The following is a 16,287-nucleotide window of genomic DNA, read 5'->3' as shown; positions in this document are numbered from 1 at the left end:
GTTGCACAGTTATCGGAGCGGCAAGTCAGTGTGCTCTGGCCACCAGCCAGCTGGTGGCGTGTGCCCGTGTCGTCGGTCCCACCATTCAGAGTCCGGCCTGTCGGGAGCAGCTGGAAGCGGCAGCGCGTGAGGTCGCTAAAGCCGTCGCTCACCTGGCGGAAGTGTGCAACGAGGCGACGGACAATCAGCAGCTGCGTGGCGACCTGACGGCAGCGGCGAAGGACGTCTCCAAGTCGCTGACCGATCTGCTCGAGCACATCAAGCTGAGTGCGCGTGAGAAGGCACGCCGCGTGGAGAACGAGAACCCTGTGGATAATGTACTGGTAGCGACGGACATTCTTGTTTCGTCGTCCGACCCGCAGGAGATGATCCGGCAGGCGCAGCAGCTCGGCAAAGCAACGGCCCAGCTCATCCAGAGCATCAAGGGCGAGGCGGAAAGTCAGCACGACTCGAACATGCAGCGCAAGCTGCTCGAGGCCGCCAAGCAACTGGCCGACGCTACGGCACGGATGGTGGAAGCGGCCCGGCTGTGTGCCGGCAACCCGCACGATTCGGGCCACCAGGAGATGTTGCGCACCGCGGCGGAGGAGCTGCGCGTCATCACGACATCGACGGCAAACACGCCCGCCATCAAGCGGCAGCTGATTGGACGGCTGGAACAGTGCGCCAGACAGGCGGCCTCGTCCGCCACGCAATGCATAACGGCGGCCCAGAACTCGCTCATCCACAGCAACGATGTGCAGACGAAGGAGATCCTGCTGCAGGACTGTCAGGCGGTGGCCGACCAGATTCCCCGGCTAGTGGCGGGTGTAAAGGGCACGCATGCGCGTCCGGACGACCCGAACGCGCAGCTGTGCTTGATCGATGCCGCCGAGATGTTCCTCGAGCCAGGCGCACAGATGGCCGGTTCGGCACGCGAACTACAGCCAACCGTTATGGACCAGGCGGCCGGGCAGCAGCTGGGACGCAGCTCCGTTAACTTGACACACGCCATCCACGATCTGCGGCTGGCGGCCCATCGTGCACGGGAGGCATGCGGTGGCAACGAGCTGGACGCTGCGCTGGAAGCGGTCCGCAACCTGCGCAGCGTGCTGAGCGACACACGCCGCGCCGCCCAGGAAGGAAGTCTGCGTCCGCTGCCGGGCGAGACGGCAGACAGTTGCTTCAAGCAGCTGGCTGCCGCTAGCAACGCGGTCGACGTTTCGATGCATCAGCTGATGAGCGCCGCCCAGCAGGGCAATCGAACGTACGCAGGAGTCGCCGGTCGCGACACTGCTCTCGCCCTGGGCGATTACACCAAGAGTGTGCGCGGGGTGCTTGTAACTACAAAGAATCCTGCCGTGGTCGATTGCGCCGACGAGGTGATTGTGGATTCGCTGCGCGTGATTGAGGAAGCGCAACGAACGCTTCAGAATCTGGACAACCAGGAGGCGCTGCTGATTGCGATCAAGCGCACGAAACATTCGCTCGGTCGCACGATCGACTGTCTGCCGGGTGTGAAGGACATCAACGAGGCGTTCGAGACAGTAACGGATCTGCGCAGCATTCTCGATACGGGCGAGTATCCACCGTCGGATCGTCCGTATGGGCAGCTGCAAAACGAGTTGAAATCGGCCGCTGATCAGTTGAACGTAGCCGGCGGACAGGTGGCACAATCGTACGACAGTTCCATCAAGCTGGCCGGCACAAGCCAGGAGTTTTGTCACGCCTACAAAGAGCTGCTAACGGTGACGCTCGAAATGGCAGGCCAAACGGCGGAGGATCGTGCCCGGGAAGAGATCGTCAACTCGCTGCGCGGCGTTTCGAACCAGTCGATTAGTCTGCTGGGCACGGCTCGCTACGTTGCGGGCGACCCAGACCGTCCGAATGCGAAGAACGAGCTGTCCTCTGCGGCACGGCTGGTGACGGAAAGCATCAACCGGCTGGTGGACGTATGCACGCAGGCCGCCCCAGGTCAGAAGGAGTGTGATGGCGCGATACGCAGCATTGAATCGCTGCGGCCGTTGCTGGAGTCACCCCAGGAGTCGCTGACCGATCAGGGTTACTTCGACTGTCTCGACACGGTGCTGGAGAAATCGCGCACACTCGGCGAAGGCATGACGGGCATCGCGAACAACGCGAAGAACTCGAAGCACGTTGAGTTTGGTCACTCGGTCAACTCGGTGTCGGAGTCGATCCGTGGTCTGATCGAGTCTGCCGCACAGGCCGCGTATCTGGTGGGAGTTTCCAACCCGACCAGCGTCGGAGGGCGTCCGGGCATTGTCGACCCGGCTCAGTACGCCCGTGCAGCACAGGCAATCCGTCAGAGCTGCGACGTTCTGCGGGGTCAGGCCTCTTCGCAGCCGCAGGTCCTGTCAGCGGCGACCGTCATCGCCAAGCACACGTCTGCGCTTTGCAATGCTTGTCGCAATGCAAGCTCCACCACAACGAACCCGGTCGCCAAGCGGCACTTTGTCCAGGCTGCCAAGGAGGTGGCCAACTCGACCGCTGCGCTGGTGCGTGAAATTAAGGCCCTCGATCAGGACTACAGTCCGGCATCGCGGCAACGCTGTGCCGCTGCGACGGAACCACTGCTTGAGGCGGTTTCTTCGCTCTGTCACTTTGCCTCCTCGCCCGAGTTCATCTCGATTCCGGCCCGCATCTCGACCGAGGGTCGCAAGGCACAGGAACCGATCCTGACGGCCGGGCGTGGCATACTCGACGGTGCAGTTGATATGGTTCGCACGGCAAAGGTGCTCGCGCTGACACCGACGGACCCGCCGGTATGGCAGCAGCTCGCAACCCACAGCCGCAACGTGTCGGAAAGCATTAAGCAGCTGGCGTCGAGCATTCGCGAGAAGGCCCCTGGCCAGATGCAGTGCGACCAGGTGCTGGAGGTGCTGAAGGATTGCTCTCGGGAGCTCAACTCAGCCGCTCTAGCGGTCGGTGTTGATGGTTTGCCGCAGCGCAAGGACAGCAATCTGCAGGGCTTCACCAACCAATCGCTCAATGCGGCGTCCGAGCTGATCGATCGTCTGGAGCCGGTGAAATCGTCCGCAAAGAAGAATGCCGAAAGTCTGGGCCACGCTGTGAATCAGATCGCGAAGCACATTGTGCCGCTGACGAATGGTGTGATCGGAGCATGCTCGCAGCTCGTCCACTCCGGCCAGCAAACGGTGCTGATCAACCAGGTCAAATCGGTTGTTGAGTGTTGCGCACAGCTTGTACAAACTGCTAAGCAGGCTGGCGGTAACCCACGTGCCGCTCATTTCCATCCGGAGCTTGATGAAGCGGTTGAATCGACGCGGGAAGCGATCCAAGAGCTGAACGCAACCGTCGAGCGTCTTTCCACGGAGAACGGTGTGGTGACGGGTTTGATGGAGCAAATTTCCCGCTCGATGTCTCGCATCTCCGACAAGCGCCAATCGTTCCTGGGAGCGTCGCTGAATGATACGTACGTCGACTACCAGACGCGCATGGTACAGAGCGCGAAGGAGATTGCGCGCTACGCGAACGAGATCAACGCCAAGGCCGCCATCGATCCGTCCAAACTGGCCCAGCTGTGCGTGGAGATGACGCATCATTACACGCAGCTGGCACAGGACTCGATTGGTGCGTCCGCGCTTACCACTTCACCGGATGTGGCGATTCGCATCCGCAATACGGTGCAGGATCTCGGCCGCTCGGTCAACGTGTTGATCCAATCGACGACCGGTATCCGGAAGGACGATAGCAGCGGCTTGGTGGAGATATCTCGCGGCGCTCGTGACGTGTCGGAGAAGGTGGCCCAGGTACTGGCCGCCCTTCAGGCCGGTTCGCGCGGAACGCAGGCGTGCATTAACGCTTCCAGCACGGTGTCCGCCATCATCAGCGATCTCGACACGACGATCATGTTCGCCACCGCCGGTACGCTGCAGTCGAGCGACGAGGATGGCAAATTCTCCGACCATCGCGAACACATCCTCAAGACAGCGAAGGCGCTGGTGGAGGACACCAAGATCCTGGTGGCCGGTGCTGCCGGCACGCAGGATCAGCTAGCAGCAGCCGCCCAGAACGCGGTGACGACGATTTGTAAGTGGATGAGAGAGAAGGATGAGAGGGGGTTCCCTGATTCTAACGGTCCGTTTCTTACTCTTCTTGCAGTGCAATTGGCCGACGCAGTCAAGCATGGGGCCGCCTCGCTCGGTTCCGGTCAGCCCGACTCGCAAGTGATGGTCATAAACGCGGTCAAAGACGTCGCCGCAGCACTCGGTGAGCTTATAAACGCTACTAAACTCGCCTCCGGCAAGCCCATTAACGATCCAGCTATGAATGATTTGAAAGATAGCGCTAAGGTATGTTCGTTTGTTTAGTTTGTTATCGTTCTTGTTGTATTTTCCTTCCAACTTCCCCTGCTTCCCATTCAGTGCCGCCATGCCATGCCGTTTGGCAACTCCTTCCATTGTGCTTGTAGCCCCGATCGATCCGTCCCCGTATCCCTGTATTCCTATCCCACATCTCTGTCGCCTACACGTGTCTGCACGCCGTTTTTGCCTGGAACGGAATGTGTTGTTGAATGTTTCTAAAAACGTCTAAACGCGTGCACGTGCGTACTCGGGCAGAAATGTTGTCTTGTATGTGTGTGTGTGTATGTGCGTGTAACTCTCACAATTGAAGCACTTGGTTGCATTCTGCATTCTATTACGTCGTAATTGGCCGCTAAACTAAAATGTCACCTATTTTTGGCATCTCTGTAGCACAAATTAAAGTTTGAAACGTTTGAAAACCATAATCGAAAGCTGTACATGCACGACAACATTCGTTTGCTTCGATAAATCATGTATATACACGCAGATTAACTCTTTATTCCAACAAAAATTTTGCTTTTAAACCTTTCTAATCCCTCTAATCCCAACTGCAAATGCAATTCTAATACAACCAACACACCACTCAAAGACAAGCATCCTCCTTCACTGATACCGAAATAATTGCTAAACACGCTGTAAATCCATCCAGCAACCTTCTTCACATGCATTTGCCTCACTACAAACACAACAAAACACTACCTTCAACTGTATAGGACATCAGCAGCCGCGTGTTGATTAGCATAATCAAAATGAATGACTTTGTTTTACCTTGTTTGTGTGTTGCTGGAGTCACGAGCACAGCAAAGCGCGTGAGCGAACCTTCTGTTTTATCGAACGGGAAGGACGGTGTCTTGTTCACGTTTACATCACTGAACTGCGATCGTTTTCTTTTCTCCTTCTTCGATGGTGCATGCCTCTATGTCTCTCTCTTCTTAGCACGACGTTCTTCAGTTGAAGCTTTCATTCCCAGAAGGACTCCCAGTACTACTTCGTACAATGTTTCCTACTTCCTGTCTCCCTCTGTCTCTCTCTCTCTCTCTCTCTCTGTCTGCTCTACCTGTTTGCTTCGGATGAAAGATGGTGGAATGTTGTGTGGATATATCGTTTGATGATAAGTAAAACTTACAACGGTCCTCTAACACGACGCCTCCAACTGACCAGGGAATGTAGAAGACCCGCGGAAGCTCATCGGGATTTTCCTGCATGCGAATAGCAACGGGGGATTGAGAATGCATTGAATTGGTGTTTATCTGTGTATACTGGGCCGTACCTGGGGTGGGGCTTTTGTACCAAGTTGTCTAACACGCGGTCGTACACGTCGTACCTAACAGCAACCCCCCATCCCGCTCCCTGTATGGATTGTGGTCGAGAGTTGTATATTGCGGGTCTGTAGTAGGCGAGCATCGAACACTAAAAGGCAAGAGAGCGTGGTGTAGTGGCGTCGTAAGTAACACAAACGGGATCGCCCTGGGAGACGATCCAGTAGTTCGGCGGTTTCGGGGCACGACGTAACATCTTGAAGGCGCTTCTGTAATGTCCCACAACCTGTCCTACAGTTTCCTAAGAAACCTCTCCATGAAACTCCCTGGTACAATATCTTCCAAACTGTATACTACATACACATCAACACCACATCAATTTGCTGATTCTGTTATTGTTGTTTTCCCTCTTTGCCTCTTTATCTCTTTTTTCTCTCGCTCACACTCTCACTTACGCTCCCACTCTTTTTATCCCCGGGTATCATCATCCTTTCCATACCACCATCCCCCTTCATCGGTCCCTTTTCACAGATGATACGGGAGCTGTGCCTCACCGAGACGAGCACGTCTGTCGCGCTGGCCGGCTATCGCGCCGAAGGTGCCGGCCAGCGGTACATTTACACACATCAACAGCAAACACACACCACTGCTACCACCGCTCTGTCCGCGCGAGCTCCTACTGTACGACCCAATTAACCCCTCGCGCTGCACCGCCCCGCCCCGCTTCCAGATGTCCGTTTGTCGTCGTTGTCGTCGTGTGGTTCCGTTGTTTCGTCCATGTCGAATGTAGGCGCTGAATGTTAAGCACTAAGCTGGACAGTCCTGGAATGATGTACTTTGTCGCTTGCGCATGCCCCTGCGTGTACGAAACCTGCTCCATCTACTCTCCACACTCTCTCCCGTCCCTGCAAGCAAGCTCAACTCACCTCCATTCTATGATTCGTCCTGTGTTTTTCTTTCTTTTCAACCATCACCGCAACGCTACTCTGTATCTCTGCCATCCGTCACCTTCCTGTGTTCTGTACTGTAATGTTCTTTTTTTTTTTGGAAACACAAATTCCACCGGTAATCGGCGTTGTAGATTACGGGCGGGGAGAAGATCATTCCGGGAATTGGTAGTGGTAGTGCTGCCGCCGCCGGCTGGTGGCTTTCCGATCAGGAAGAGGAACTGTTACGGCTTCTGTCCGCAGTGCCGACCCTGTTTGATGGCGCATTTTGAATGGCGCACCCATACTAATACTCACATCCGGTGCCATATCCGTTCCGAGCATTCAGCATTTACCCTGTACTTTATGTGTATTTTAAGGTTCATTTTTTAAAATAAGACGCAATTAGTATTGTATCTCCCCCAATGTATTGTCTCTGTATGTTGTATCAAATAAATGTGTATGTTTCAATTGCTTGAAGTGAGTGGCACACAGCACACCTTCCCTTATGATCGCTTGAATCACCACCGTCTGTCCTTCCTGTATGACGAGACGAGACGAGTGACTCCTTCGACGTCGACTCCTTCATTGCTCCTCCTCTTCCGCCTGGCTTCATTCTTGTGGTTGCGTGTTGCGTCCTCTTGTAGCGTGGTTACTAATATAGCTCGTCTCGTGGCGACTGCACGGGACACGACATTGACAGCTCTGGTACCACTTGCTCCGGATCGAACCACACAAGTGGCGAAACGATGAAACGATGTGAACTGTAGGTAAAAATACATCCATTTACTTTGATTATGCTCCCCACGTGGCTGGCTGCGCTGTCCTTAGATAAAAATGAAACATTTCTCAAACTGGCTTACAAACGAGAGGATGGAGTATTTTGGCCAGTTTTTTTAAGATGCATTTCTTTCAGAAGGAAAGCATTCCCTCCGACATCATCTTCACAACAAGAAGATAAACGCTGTTTCAAAATATTTCACACTCTCGCGCTTTTGTTTAAACTTTTCATTTAACGTTTTTGGCGTGTTTGCTTCCTATCTAACCCATATCACCTGCTCCCGTTCCTGTGCATCCACACAGCATCGATCGTTTACTTATTAATTGGTTTTCTTTCTTGTTTCTTACACCATCGACAAACAAAAACAACAACACTCAACCACAGGTTATGGTGATGAATGTCACCTCGCTGCTTAAGACGGTGAAGGCCGTCGAGGACGAACACACGCGCGGCACGCGCGCCATGGAAGCCACGGTGGACGCCATCTCGCAGGAGCTACGATCGATGCAGTTCGCGCCGGAGATGATGCGCTCGAGCATGCAGCAACTGTCCCGCCCGGAGGATCTGATCAGCGTCACCAAGCATGTGACGGCGGCCACGGCCAAGGCCGTCGCGGCCGGCGCCTCCAACCTGCAGGCCGACATTGCAGCGGCCGCTAACCTGGGCCGCAAGACCATCTCCGATATGCTGAGCGTGTGCAAGTCCGTTGCGTGGTCGTGTGCGGAAACGCAAGACCTGCGGCAGCGTACACTGGACGCCGGTTCGGCTGTCGCGATTGCGTACCGCGATCTGCTCGAGGGTATACTAAGCCACTGCACGGCTGACGAGCGGATGCAGCTGTCCCGGCGCGTCGCGATGTGTGTGACGGATCTGGTCGGCATGGCGCAGCTGCTGAAGGGTTCCGATTGGGTCGATCCCGACGATCCGACGGTGATTGCCGAGAACGAGCTGCTCGGTGCGGCCGCATCGATCGAGGCTGCCGCGAAGAAGCTGGCCAACCTGCGCCCCCGTCGACAGGAAGTGAAGGTAAGCGGCAGGGGGTTATACTAATTTAACCTCACTTTTACGCTCTGTATATATCCTATTCCCTCTGCCTTGGAGGCTGTTCTAACCCGTTCTTCTGTACCTTCTTCTAACCCCGGGGGCGTTTGGTGTTTGGTGGGACAGTTTCGGTGAGATATGTTTGATATTCTTGGTTGTTAAGATTTCAATTATCACCCAGGAATCAAACATATTATTACCGTGACTGTCGTTGGTCATCGGAAAGCGGAAACGCACGCAACAAAACACTCTCAACTGCTCTGGGCAAACAATTGCAATTTTGAAAACAAAAAACAAAACAAAAAACGACATCAAGTGTATATTAATGTGTGAACAATCGGTGACGATAAAGTGGCTTATCTTGATGGCATTTAATTGAAGTAAAGTAGATAGAAATTTACCATTTTCTTTGTTTCGTGCTGAGTGGTTTAGTTTCCTTTCTTTTTTTGGTTCTTTTTATGTTTGCCTTATTAGTTTTGTTGCAGTTTTTAGTTCCGTTTTTCGGTTCTCAATGATACTTGATTCTTTAAGTATTGTTGACTTTTCTTATGTTTTTTTCTCTTTTTTTATATTACTCATTTTGGTTACACTGTTGAATAAACTATCGAAAATAGTGTTAAGTGAAATACAAAAAAAATGTTCTTAATCTTCACGCTACCATAAAATCAACGTTTTAACATTTCTGTTCAACTGTATATTTGTAGGAAGCGGATGAGAATCTAAACTTCGACGAAATGATTCTGGAAGCGGCCAAGAGCATCATGGCGGCATCGTCCTCGCTCGTGCGTGCGGCCAACGCTGCCCAGCGTGAGCTGATCGATCAAGGCAAGGTGGCCAAACGGCCCCTCACCTCCTCGGACGATGGCCAGTGGTCGGAGGGGCTGATTTCAGCGGCCCGGCTCGTAGCGGCCGCCACCCACAGCCTCGTCGAAGCGGCCCAGAACCTGGTGCAGGGTGTCGGGACCGAGGAGATGCTCATTTCCTCCGCGAAACAGGTGGCCAGCTCTACGGCCCAGCTGCTGATCGCGTGCAAGGTCAAATCGGACCCCAACTCCGAAACGGGGCGGCGGCTGCAAGCGGCCGGCAATGCCGTCATCAAGTCGACGGACAAGCTGGTGCAAGCCGCCCAGCAGGCAATCGAGGGCGAGGAGGAACACACGCTGCGCCTGAACCGCAACATGGTGGACGGTATGGCACAGGAGATCAATGCACGTTCGGAAATTTTGATGCGCGAACGGCAGCTGGAGGAGGCAAAGAACAAGCTGATCGCTATTCGGCACGCAAAGTACCGGCAGAAGCTGGGCGGTGGCTTTACCACGGACGAGAGTGACGAGGGCGGTGTGGCACCGCCTCCGTTCGCGGGATACAGTCAACCGACGTCCCCGAAACCGCCCCAAACCCTGCCCAAACCGGGCACCTATTCGCCGGGCTCGCTGGGCGCTTCGCCGGCGCAGGGCGCTAGTACGATGCCACGGCTAGGGCAGCACTCACCCGCCAGTCCCAGCTTCCAGCGGCCTGGCTCGGGCAATCAACTGCTCACTGCCAATGCCGTCCCGAAACCGTACCAGTCGGATGCGCTCAAGTCGCCGTCCGCGTTGGTGTCACCGTCGATGCTTAACCGGACGTACGATACGACGCGGGTGGAGAACACGAACCTGAGCGCGTCCAAATTCAACCGCACGCAGTTCGACGCGGCCGTACAGGACCTGCAGAACAAGGTGCAGCCGCTCAGTACGTTCCGATCGTCGCCGACGCATACGAATGGAGCTGTTGCCGGAAGCTCGCCCGCGCCACAAACATATGAAGGATTCACAACCAGGTAAGGGTAAAGGTTTTGTGGTGATCGGTAGAGGCTGCTTGGGAAGAGGTAGCGGCATGAATCGGCTTGGAATAATAATGCTCCTTTCATTATGACTGTTGCACCATCGCTGAATGAGCATGCACTGAAGACCCTACGAGTGAAGGGGCATTTTGTACATCTGTAGTCTAAAGTCCCCGTGTACACACCCATTCCTTTAATCCTATTGTGCATCGACTAAAGCATGGAAAGCTCATTCAAATTTCGAAGGTGAAGGGAGTAGTTTGGGAATCATTAAATCATTCTTTACGCATCATATCTTAACCAAGGAATGAGGTCGGAATAGGGAGTAGTATTTAGAGTACGAAACACCCCAATCGACATCGACGATAATCGCAACCCTAACCACTAAAACAAACCAATGTTTTTCTCTTTCTCTCTCTCTCTCTGTTTCTCTCTTCTCTTCCACGCATCGCGTGCGCGCGCAGATACGAAACCCGTGTCTTCCAGAATGCCAATAACACTAATCCCCAAAGCCCAAACCCGCTAACCACTGTGGAGCAGAAGTTTGCTAAACTTAACCTAGACAATCACGACATGCAACAGCAGCAACAGCAGCAGCAACAGCAGCAACAACAACAGCAACGCTATCAGCAGCAATCACAGTCACTAAGCCAAGGTTACTTTAACAATAGTGCGACCACTTCGCCGGCCAAACCTGCCAGTAGCACTAGCAGCTTTGCCGCCAGTAGTAGTCCCGCCGCAAACGTCACTAACGCCTTGACTAGCTCACCGCAACAGCAACAGTTCCATCAGCAGCAGCACCAGCAGCAGCAGCAACAACAACACTTCCTTCGCACCACCACCACTTCCACTACCTCCAGCACCAACAACAACAACAACCACACATCCGTGCCTTCCGTACCGACGATTAAAAATGGTAACGTTAGTCTCTTTGACAGTGGCGCACACGATGCAGCCACCACCACGCTAAGGTCGGTGCAGGGCGGCGGCAGCAAGCTGATGACGACGGAGGAGCAGTACCAGCAGCACCAGCAGGTTATCCACACCAAAAAGGTCCACATGTCCTCCACCACCTCCTCCTCCTCCTCGACGACGCTGAAGTCCGGTAGCGCGGGCGGAGCCGTGACAGAATGGAAGTAGCCGTGCCGTCGCATGGGTGTGTTCGTCCAGGAATATTTCGAGTAGTACCGCTTCAATGCGAATAGCTTAGTATTCTTACTTATTTTCATCAAGATATCGTGCCTCTAACATCGAAGTGTGCCACGCGGGACACGCTGACTTTGTTGTTGACTTTTAACTGTTTTTTTTACTAGTGTGTAGTACGTGTATAAGTAGGCATAGACGACGCAAACCCGCACCACGCAAACGCGTGCTGTGAGTGTTGCGTGTGGGCGTGTGCGCGCTTGTTTTGTGTAGAAAAGAAACAAACAAACAAAAACATTGTGTAATATTTCCTCCCCGATACAGCTATTCATTAACGCCACTAAGTGCCACGTGTGTTTAATATTATTTTGTAGTAGCAGTTGCGTGTGAAACAAGCAGAAAAGCTTTGCAGAATCGAGAAGCAAACACAAACAAACAAGAAAACTAGTTCATAACAGAGAGGTTAATATATTCGGAAAAATGCAAGTATATTAGAGTAATGTGTAACACACTAACGCGCACGTTTTTGACACAGTTAGTATTGCAGTCAGATTTAGGGACGAAAAGAGAGATGGAATAGGTGTTTTATTAGCCAACAAATTTTGAACGCGTGTGTGTGCAAAATTCACTAATGTGCCTCGATTGTACTCACGATTTGCCTTCCACTGGGGACTGTCGAATATGCCGGATGAGTGAAAATACACACGTTTGTGTGCGTTTCTTTGCTACACATCCGTGCAATTTCAATAGCCAGTATATAGATGCGCCTTTCCCATTTTGTGCCGAACGCATAACAAATTTAAACTACTTAATATGCCAACGATTGCCAAAACAACAAAATTAAGAGAGCCGAAAGCAGCCTTGAAAAAAGCGAGTTGCACGTGTGTTTTTCGAAGATAATATCGTAAGTGCCATTTTTTGTAACAACTTCAACTTACAACTATTATTACAACAACTACTAGTACTACTACTACTATTTCTACTGCTATATGTTACTAGACACGTGGTTCTTCTTAATGCGAGGTAAACTTAATACGATTTAGTCGAACGATACACGATACGAGTTGAGTTGAGTTTAGCCTCACTCTCGAAACACTTAAACAAAAAGGACACATGGTTATACTAATATAGGTCAAGAAGAAGAAGAAGAAGCACCGCCGTCAGGAAGGGGTAGGGAAGGGATTGAAACAGTCTCCCGATCCTTGACCGAGAGACCGTGGAAATGTTTTATTTTCTGTACGTGTGCGTGTATGTGTGAGTGTGTGTGAGTGTGCTGTACAACAAAAGCCAGCCAATCTTTTTAGTAAGACAGACCGCCAAACATAATGTTAGTGTGTTTGGTTTTGGCTTGCTTTTAAGGTGTTTTTTGTTTTGTTTTGCGTCTGGTAAAGGAGAACTTACTTAACAAATCTAAAACGAAATGTGCTTCGAAAATAGTCAACTTTTTTTAGTATTAGTGTGTACTTTTACCGGTACTCTCAATTAGCAGCGATTTCAATGCGGTTGGGCCCGTGTTTTAATAATTCTAACGCAAAAAAAGAATAGCGCGTTAAAACCCGTTTAAGGAATGTTTGTTTTTAGTTTAACTGAGCAAAACATGTTTTGTTTTTGTGCATTGTAACGATTAATTAATTACCTTTCCACACACATCCGGTTTTATGAGCTAATTTTTTGAGGTTAGACACGAAACATTTCGCAAATAAAGAACCATGAAAGAAAATTAAATTTAACACCCAAACACCCCCACCTGTTGTTTCTGCTCGTTCGTATTTAAGGGTGAATGAAAATTTGAGAAAAAAAAACAAAAAAAAAATCCATTATTCGTCATCACAAACACCTCACAAACGCTCAAAGCTTAAAATAGTAATTCCCAGGATATTTTGTTGATTTTTAAGATTTGTATAGGTATATTTATTAAACTGTAAAGATCTTAAATCTATACCTTTCGCTAATATAAAATTGTGTTTTGCTGGATATTACAGTAGTATAAAACATCGAAAAAAACAAGGGCAACGTCACACGTTTGTAGAATGTAAAAGCAGGGGAAGAATCTCTCATCTTGAATGGAGGCGTCTGAACACCACGTTGGTCCTTGTCTCGTGGGCCGTGAATGCTGTGCTGTCGTTAATGTTAGACCTTACAGAGCAAAACCGGAAAACTTACAAACTAATTCTGAACCCTACCATGGTCGGATCGGTCACATATTGTTTCTCACTAAAACGTTTCATTTCTTCACACGGACGTGTGTTTGTTTGTTTCTGCTCATTCATTCAAACTGTGTATTTTTAAGTACAATAATCTCACTTCATTAGCAAGCTCTACAACGCAAACAGAAATTATTTAAGATACACTATATCGTACTACAATTGATTGACAGCCATTAGGTTTTTGATTGTTTTATCCCCGTTGTCCGCATTGGTTGCGCGGAGGTTTGCGCCTTGGGATTGAAATCTGTCCATGTTGCTTCGCCTATCCACCGATTTTGCTAGCGTGAAATGCACTGAAGTTTGCGTTTGCTCAAGTCTTTTGCACTCCTCCAAGCTTCCTTAGGAATAGTTTAAAAAAAACCCCGACTCCTACAACACAATATATCGTCTTATATAAATCGATTGACGAGTTAACATAGTGTTAAATTATTGTTTCAGTACCCTGTGCGTGTGTGAGCATGGTAATGGTGTTGGATCTTTTTAAGTACTGTTCTGTCTTTTCGTTTTGGCAATGCTACTGCTGCTAAACTCGTTGAAATTCGATCCGTAGTGGCCGCGAACTCTCGTCGCGTGTGTGTGTGTGTGTGGCGGGAAGACTCTAGAAAACCGTCCTACTGTTACCAATACTACGCGCGGGAAGACTATTTGTGCGTGTTGTTGGACTGTCTCGTGCCTGAAATTGGAAAGAAAAATGAATCGTTATTCAAGTATTTTTGCTTCCCAATTCATCTTCCTAACGGATGCTTCAAATTTCAAACACACAAATCCCCTGTTCGAATAACCGTTTGTACCGATTACCGGTTGTACCGGTTTGCGAACTCGTTCGGTTTATTCGGGGTGTTTACACCACATCCGGGTTCAGTACTAGCCCGCCTGAATTGCTGCTGTCAAACGCACGGTCCCACATTCCTTGACCAGAACGCGAAGAAGCACGTTTTTCGGCTTCAGCTTCCAGCCCGTGCCATCGTACTGTGTCTTTGTGCCTCTCTGCCTACATTTTTATTTCGTGCGAAAAGTGTCTTTTCGGTTTAATTGTTTCTTGTGTTAACTACAGTGCTATCAACCACACATCCAAAATGTTCTGGGGTAAGTAGGAATTAGCGAAAGGTGTTGAGGTTTTTCTTTATGACGCACTCTCACCCCCCCGGTGACACACGGGAACAAAAGTGCCGGCATGTGTGTGTGTGCGTGTGTGTGTGTGTGTGTCGTGATGTGCATGTTTCTGTCGAAATCCGGAACCATGAGGCACGACGCGCGTCGCACGCTGTCGACATCACCAACACACCGAAAGCACATGGCATGGCGTGCGATGAAAAGATGATTGTTGGAAATGGTTTTTGTTGCTACAACGCTTTTCTTTTGTTTTCCGCTCCCATTCCCTTCCCCTTCCCAGGACTCATCTTGAAGCCGGGCAAGAAGTACTCGAAGGTGGTGGAGCAGGACTTCCATCTGACCCATGCCGCGCTGGACATGTCGGACAGTAGCGGGGACGTGCAGGTGATGCTCACCTCCGAGAACATCACCTATCTGCTGTGCACGCTGAACAAAGCGATCCCACAGGTTCAGCTGAACCAGGAGTTTGCCACCGGCGACGAGATCAGCTTTGCCACGAAGGGCACGGGAGTGGTGCACCTGACCGGCAACGTTCTGCCCGACGAGATGGACATGGAAGACATGGGCGATGAGGAGGAGGACGACGAGGAGCTGGAAGACGAGGAGGAGGAGGATGTCCCGGCTGCAAACGGCAACAGCAAGGCCCGCATTGCCAAGGAGGTGGCCAAGGCCAAGGTGGCGAAGAAGATTGCTGCCGGAGAGGTGTCGGAGGACAGCGATGCGGAGGACACTACCTTCTCCGAATCCATGCACGACGATAGCGCCATCGTCAATGGTGCGGAGGATGACGATGACGACGACGAGGAGGAGGATGATGATGACAGCGACGACGACGAAGACGTCGAGGATGAGGAGGAAGATGATGATGACGATGATGAGGAGGATGACGATGAGGACGACGATGAGGAGGACGAGGAAGACGAAGATGTCAAGCAGCCGAAAGCCAAGCAGGCCAAGCTGGCCAATGACGGCAAGGCCGCCGTAAACGGCAACGCCAAGGCCGCGAAGGAAGCGCCCAAGAAGCAGGAACAGCAGCAGAAGAAGGGTGGCATGCGTACCCTCCAGGACGGGCTAATGGTGGAGGACCTGAAGGTTGGCAATGGGCCGGAGGCGAAGCCGGGCAAGAAGATTGCCGTGTACTACGAGGGTCGCCTGAAGTCTAACAACAAGGTGTTCGACAGCACCAACAAGGGCCCGGGCCTGAAGTTCACGCTCGGTCGCGGTGAAGTGGTCAAGGGCTGGGATTTGGGCGTCGCCGGCATGAAGGTGGGCGGCAAGCGGCGACTGGTCATCCCGCACAAGCTGGCGTACGGCACGAAGGGCAGCCCGCCGGTCATCCCGCCCTGCAGTACGCTCGTGTTTGAGGTCGAGCTGAAGAAGGTGTTCTAAGGGGGCTAGAGAGAGCAGCGCAGATGGGGGGAAGTGGGAAGCGCGCGCGCACGTTGCGGGTGTTTACATTTATAAGGGAACTTTATATTACATTACTACTAAAAATAAACACTTATCCTTGAGTACAATGTACGTTTTGTTTCTGGTGTAATGTGTTTTTTTTTCTCCTTTTTACCGAAATGGCATGATTCGTCTAAAGTTAGGTTAGAAATTCAAAGCCGTGAAGCGTTGTGTACCGGTTTTTTTTCGGAACAAAAACCGCCTGCTTCGATGAGAAGCTC

At 51.5% G+C, this 16,287-nt stretch overlaps 3 protein-coding genes across 14 annotated transcripts in view; 2 read left to right on the top strand and 1 right to left on the bottom strand.

Annotated features, from left to right (window-relative positions):
* The window catches only part of LOC120947460 (talin-2), a 58,424-nt gene extending 45,389 nt beyond the window's left edge, over positions 1 to 13,035 (top strand). For 8 of the 11 annotated variants that reach the window (XM_040362802.2, XM_040362807.2, XM_040362806.2 and 5 more), the window contains 5 exons: positions 10 to 4,050; positions 4,123 to 4,313; positions 7,676 to 8,317; positions 9,037 to 10,151; positions 10,619 to 13,035. In XM_040362802.2, coding sequence (XP_040218736.2) covers positions 10 to 4,050; positions 4,123 to 4,313; positions 7,676 to 8,317; positions 9,037 to 10,151; positions 10,619 to 11,294 — 6,665 coding nt within the window. In that variant the 3' untranslated portion in view covers positions 11,295 to 13,035. Of the gene's footprint in view, positions 1 to 9; positions 4,051 to 4,122; positions 4,314 to 6,115; positions 7,010 to 7,675; positions 8,318 to 9,036; positions 10,152 to 10,618 lie in introns of those variants that run through there. The other 3 variants (XM_049606454.1, XM_049606456.1, XM_049606455.1) reach the window with 3 other exon arrangements.
* Positions 12,192 to 16,287, bottom strand: part of LOC120947462 (protein melted) — a 41,006-nt gene continuing 36,910 nt past the window's right edge. For both annotated transcript variants that reach the window (XM_040362817.2, XM_049606457.1), the window contains exon 8: positions 12,192 to 14,177. In XM_040362817.2, coding sequence (XP_040218751.2) covers positions 14,103 to 14,177 — 75 coding nt within the window. In that variant the 3' untranslated portion in view covers positions 12,192 to 14,102. The remainder of the gene's footprint in view (positions 14,178 to 16,287) is intronic.
* LOC120947466 (46 kDa FK506-binding nuclear protein) lies at positions 14,386 to 16,138 on the top strand. Its single transcript, XM_040362825.2, has 2 exons — positions 14,386 to 14,590; positions 14,898 to 16,138. The coding sequence occupies exons 1-2, from the start codon at positions 14,581 to 14,583 to the stop codon at positions 16,004 to 16,006; spliced, it is 1,119 nt and encodes a 372-aa protein (XP_040218759.2). The 5' UTR covers positions 14,386 to 14,580; the 3' UTR covers positions 16,007 to 16,138.

The sequence above is a fragment of the Anopheles coluzzii genome, chromosome 2 (assembly GCF_943734685.1).
Source record: "Anopheles coluzzii chromosome 2, AcolN3, whole genome shotgun sequence".
Classification (NCBI taxonomy): domain Eukaryota; kingdom Metazoa; phylum Arthropoda; class Insecta; order Diptera; family Culicidae; genus Anopheles; species Anopheles coluzzii.
Note: the sequence above shows the minus strand (reverse complement) of the source record. Positions and strands in the feature narration are given on the sequence as shown.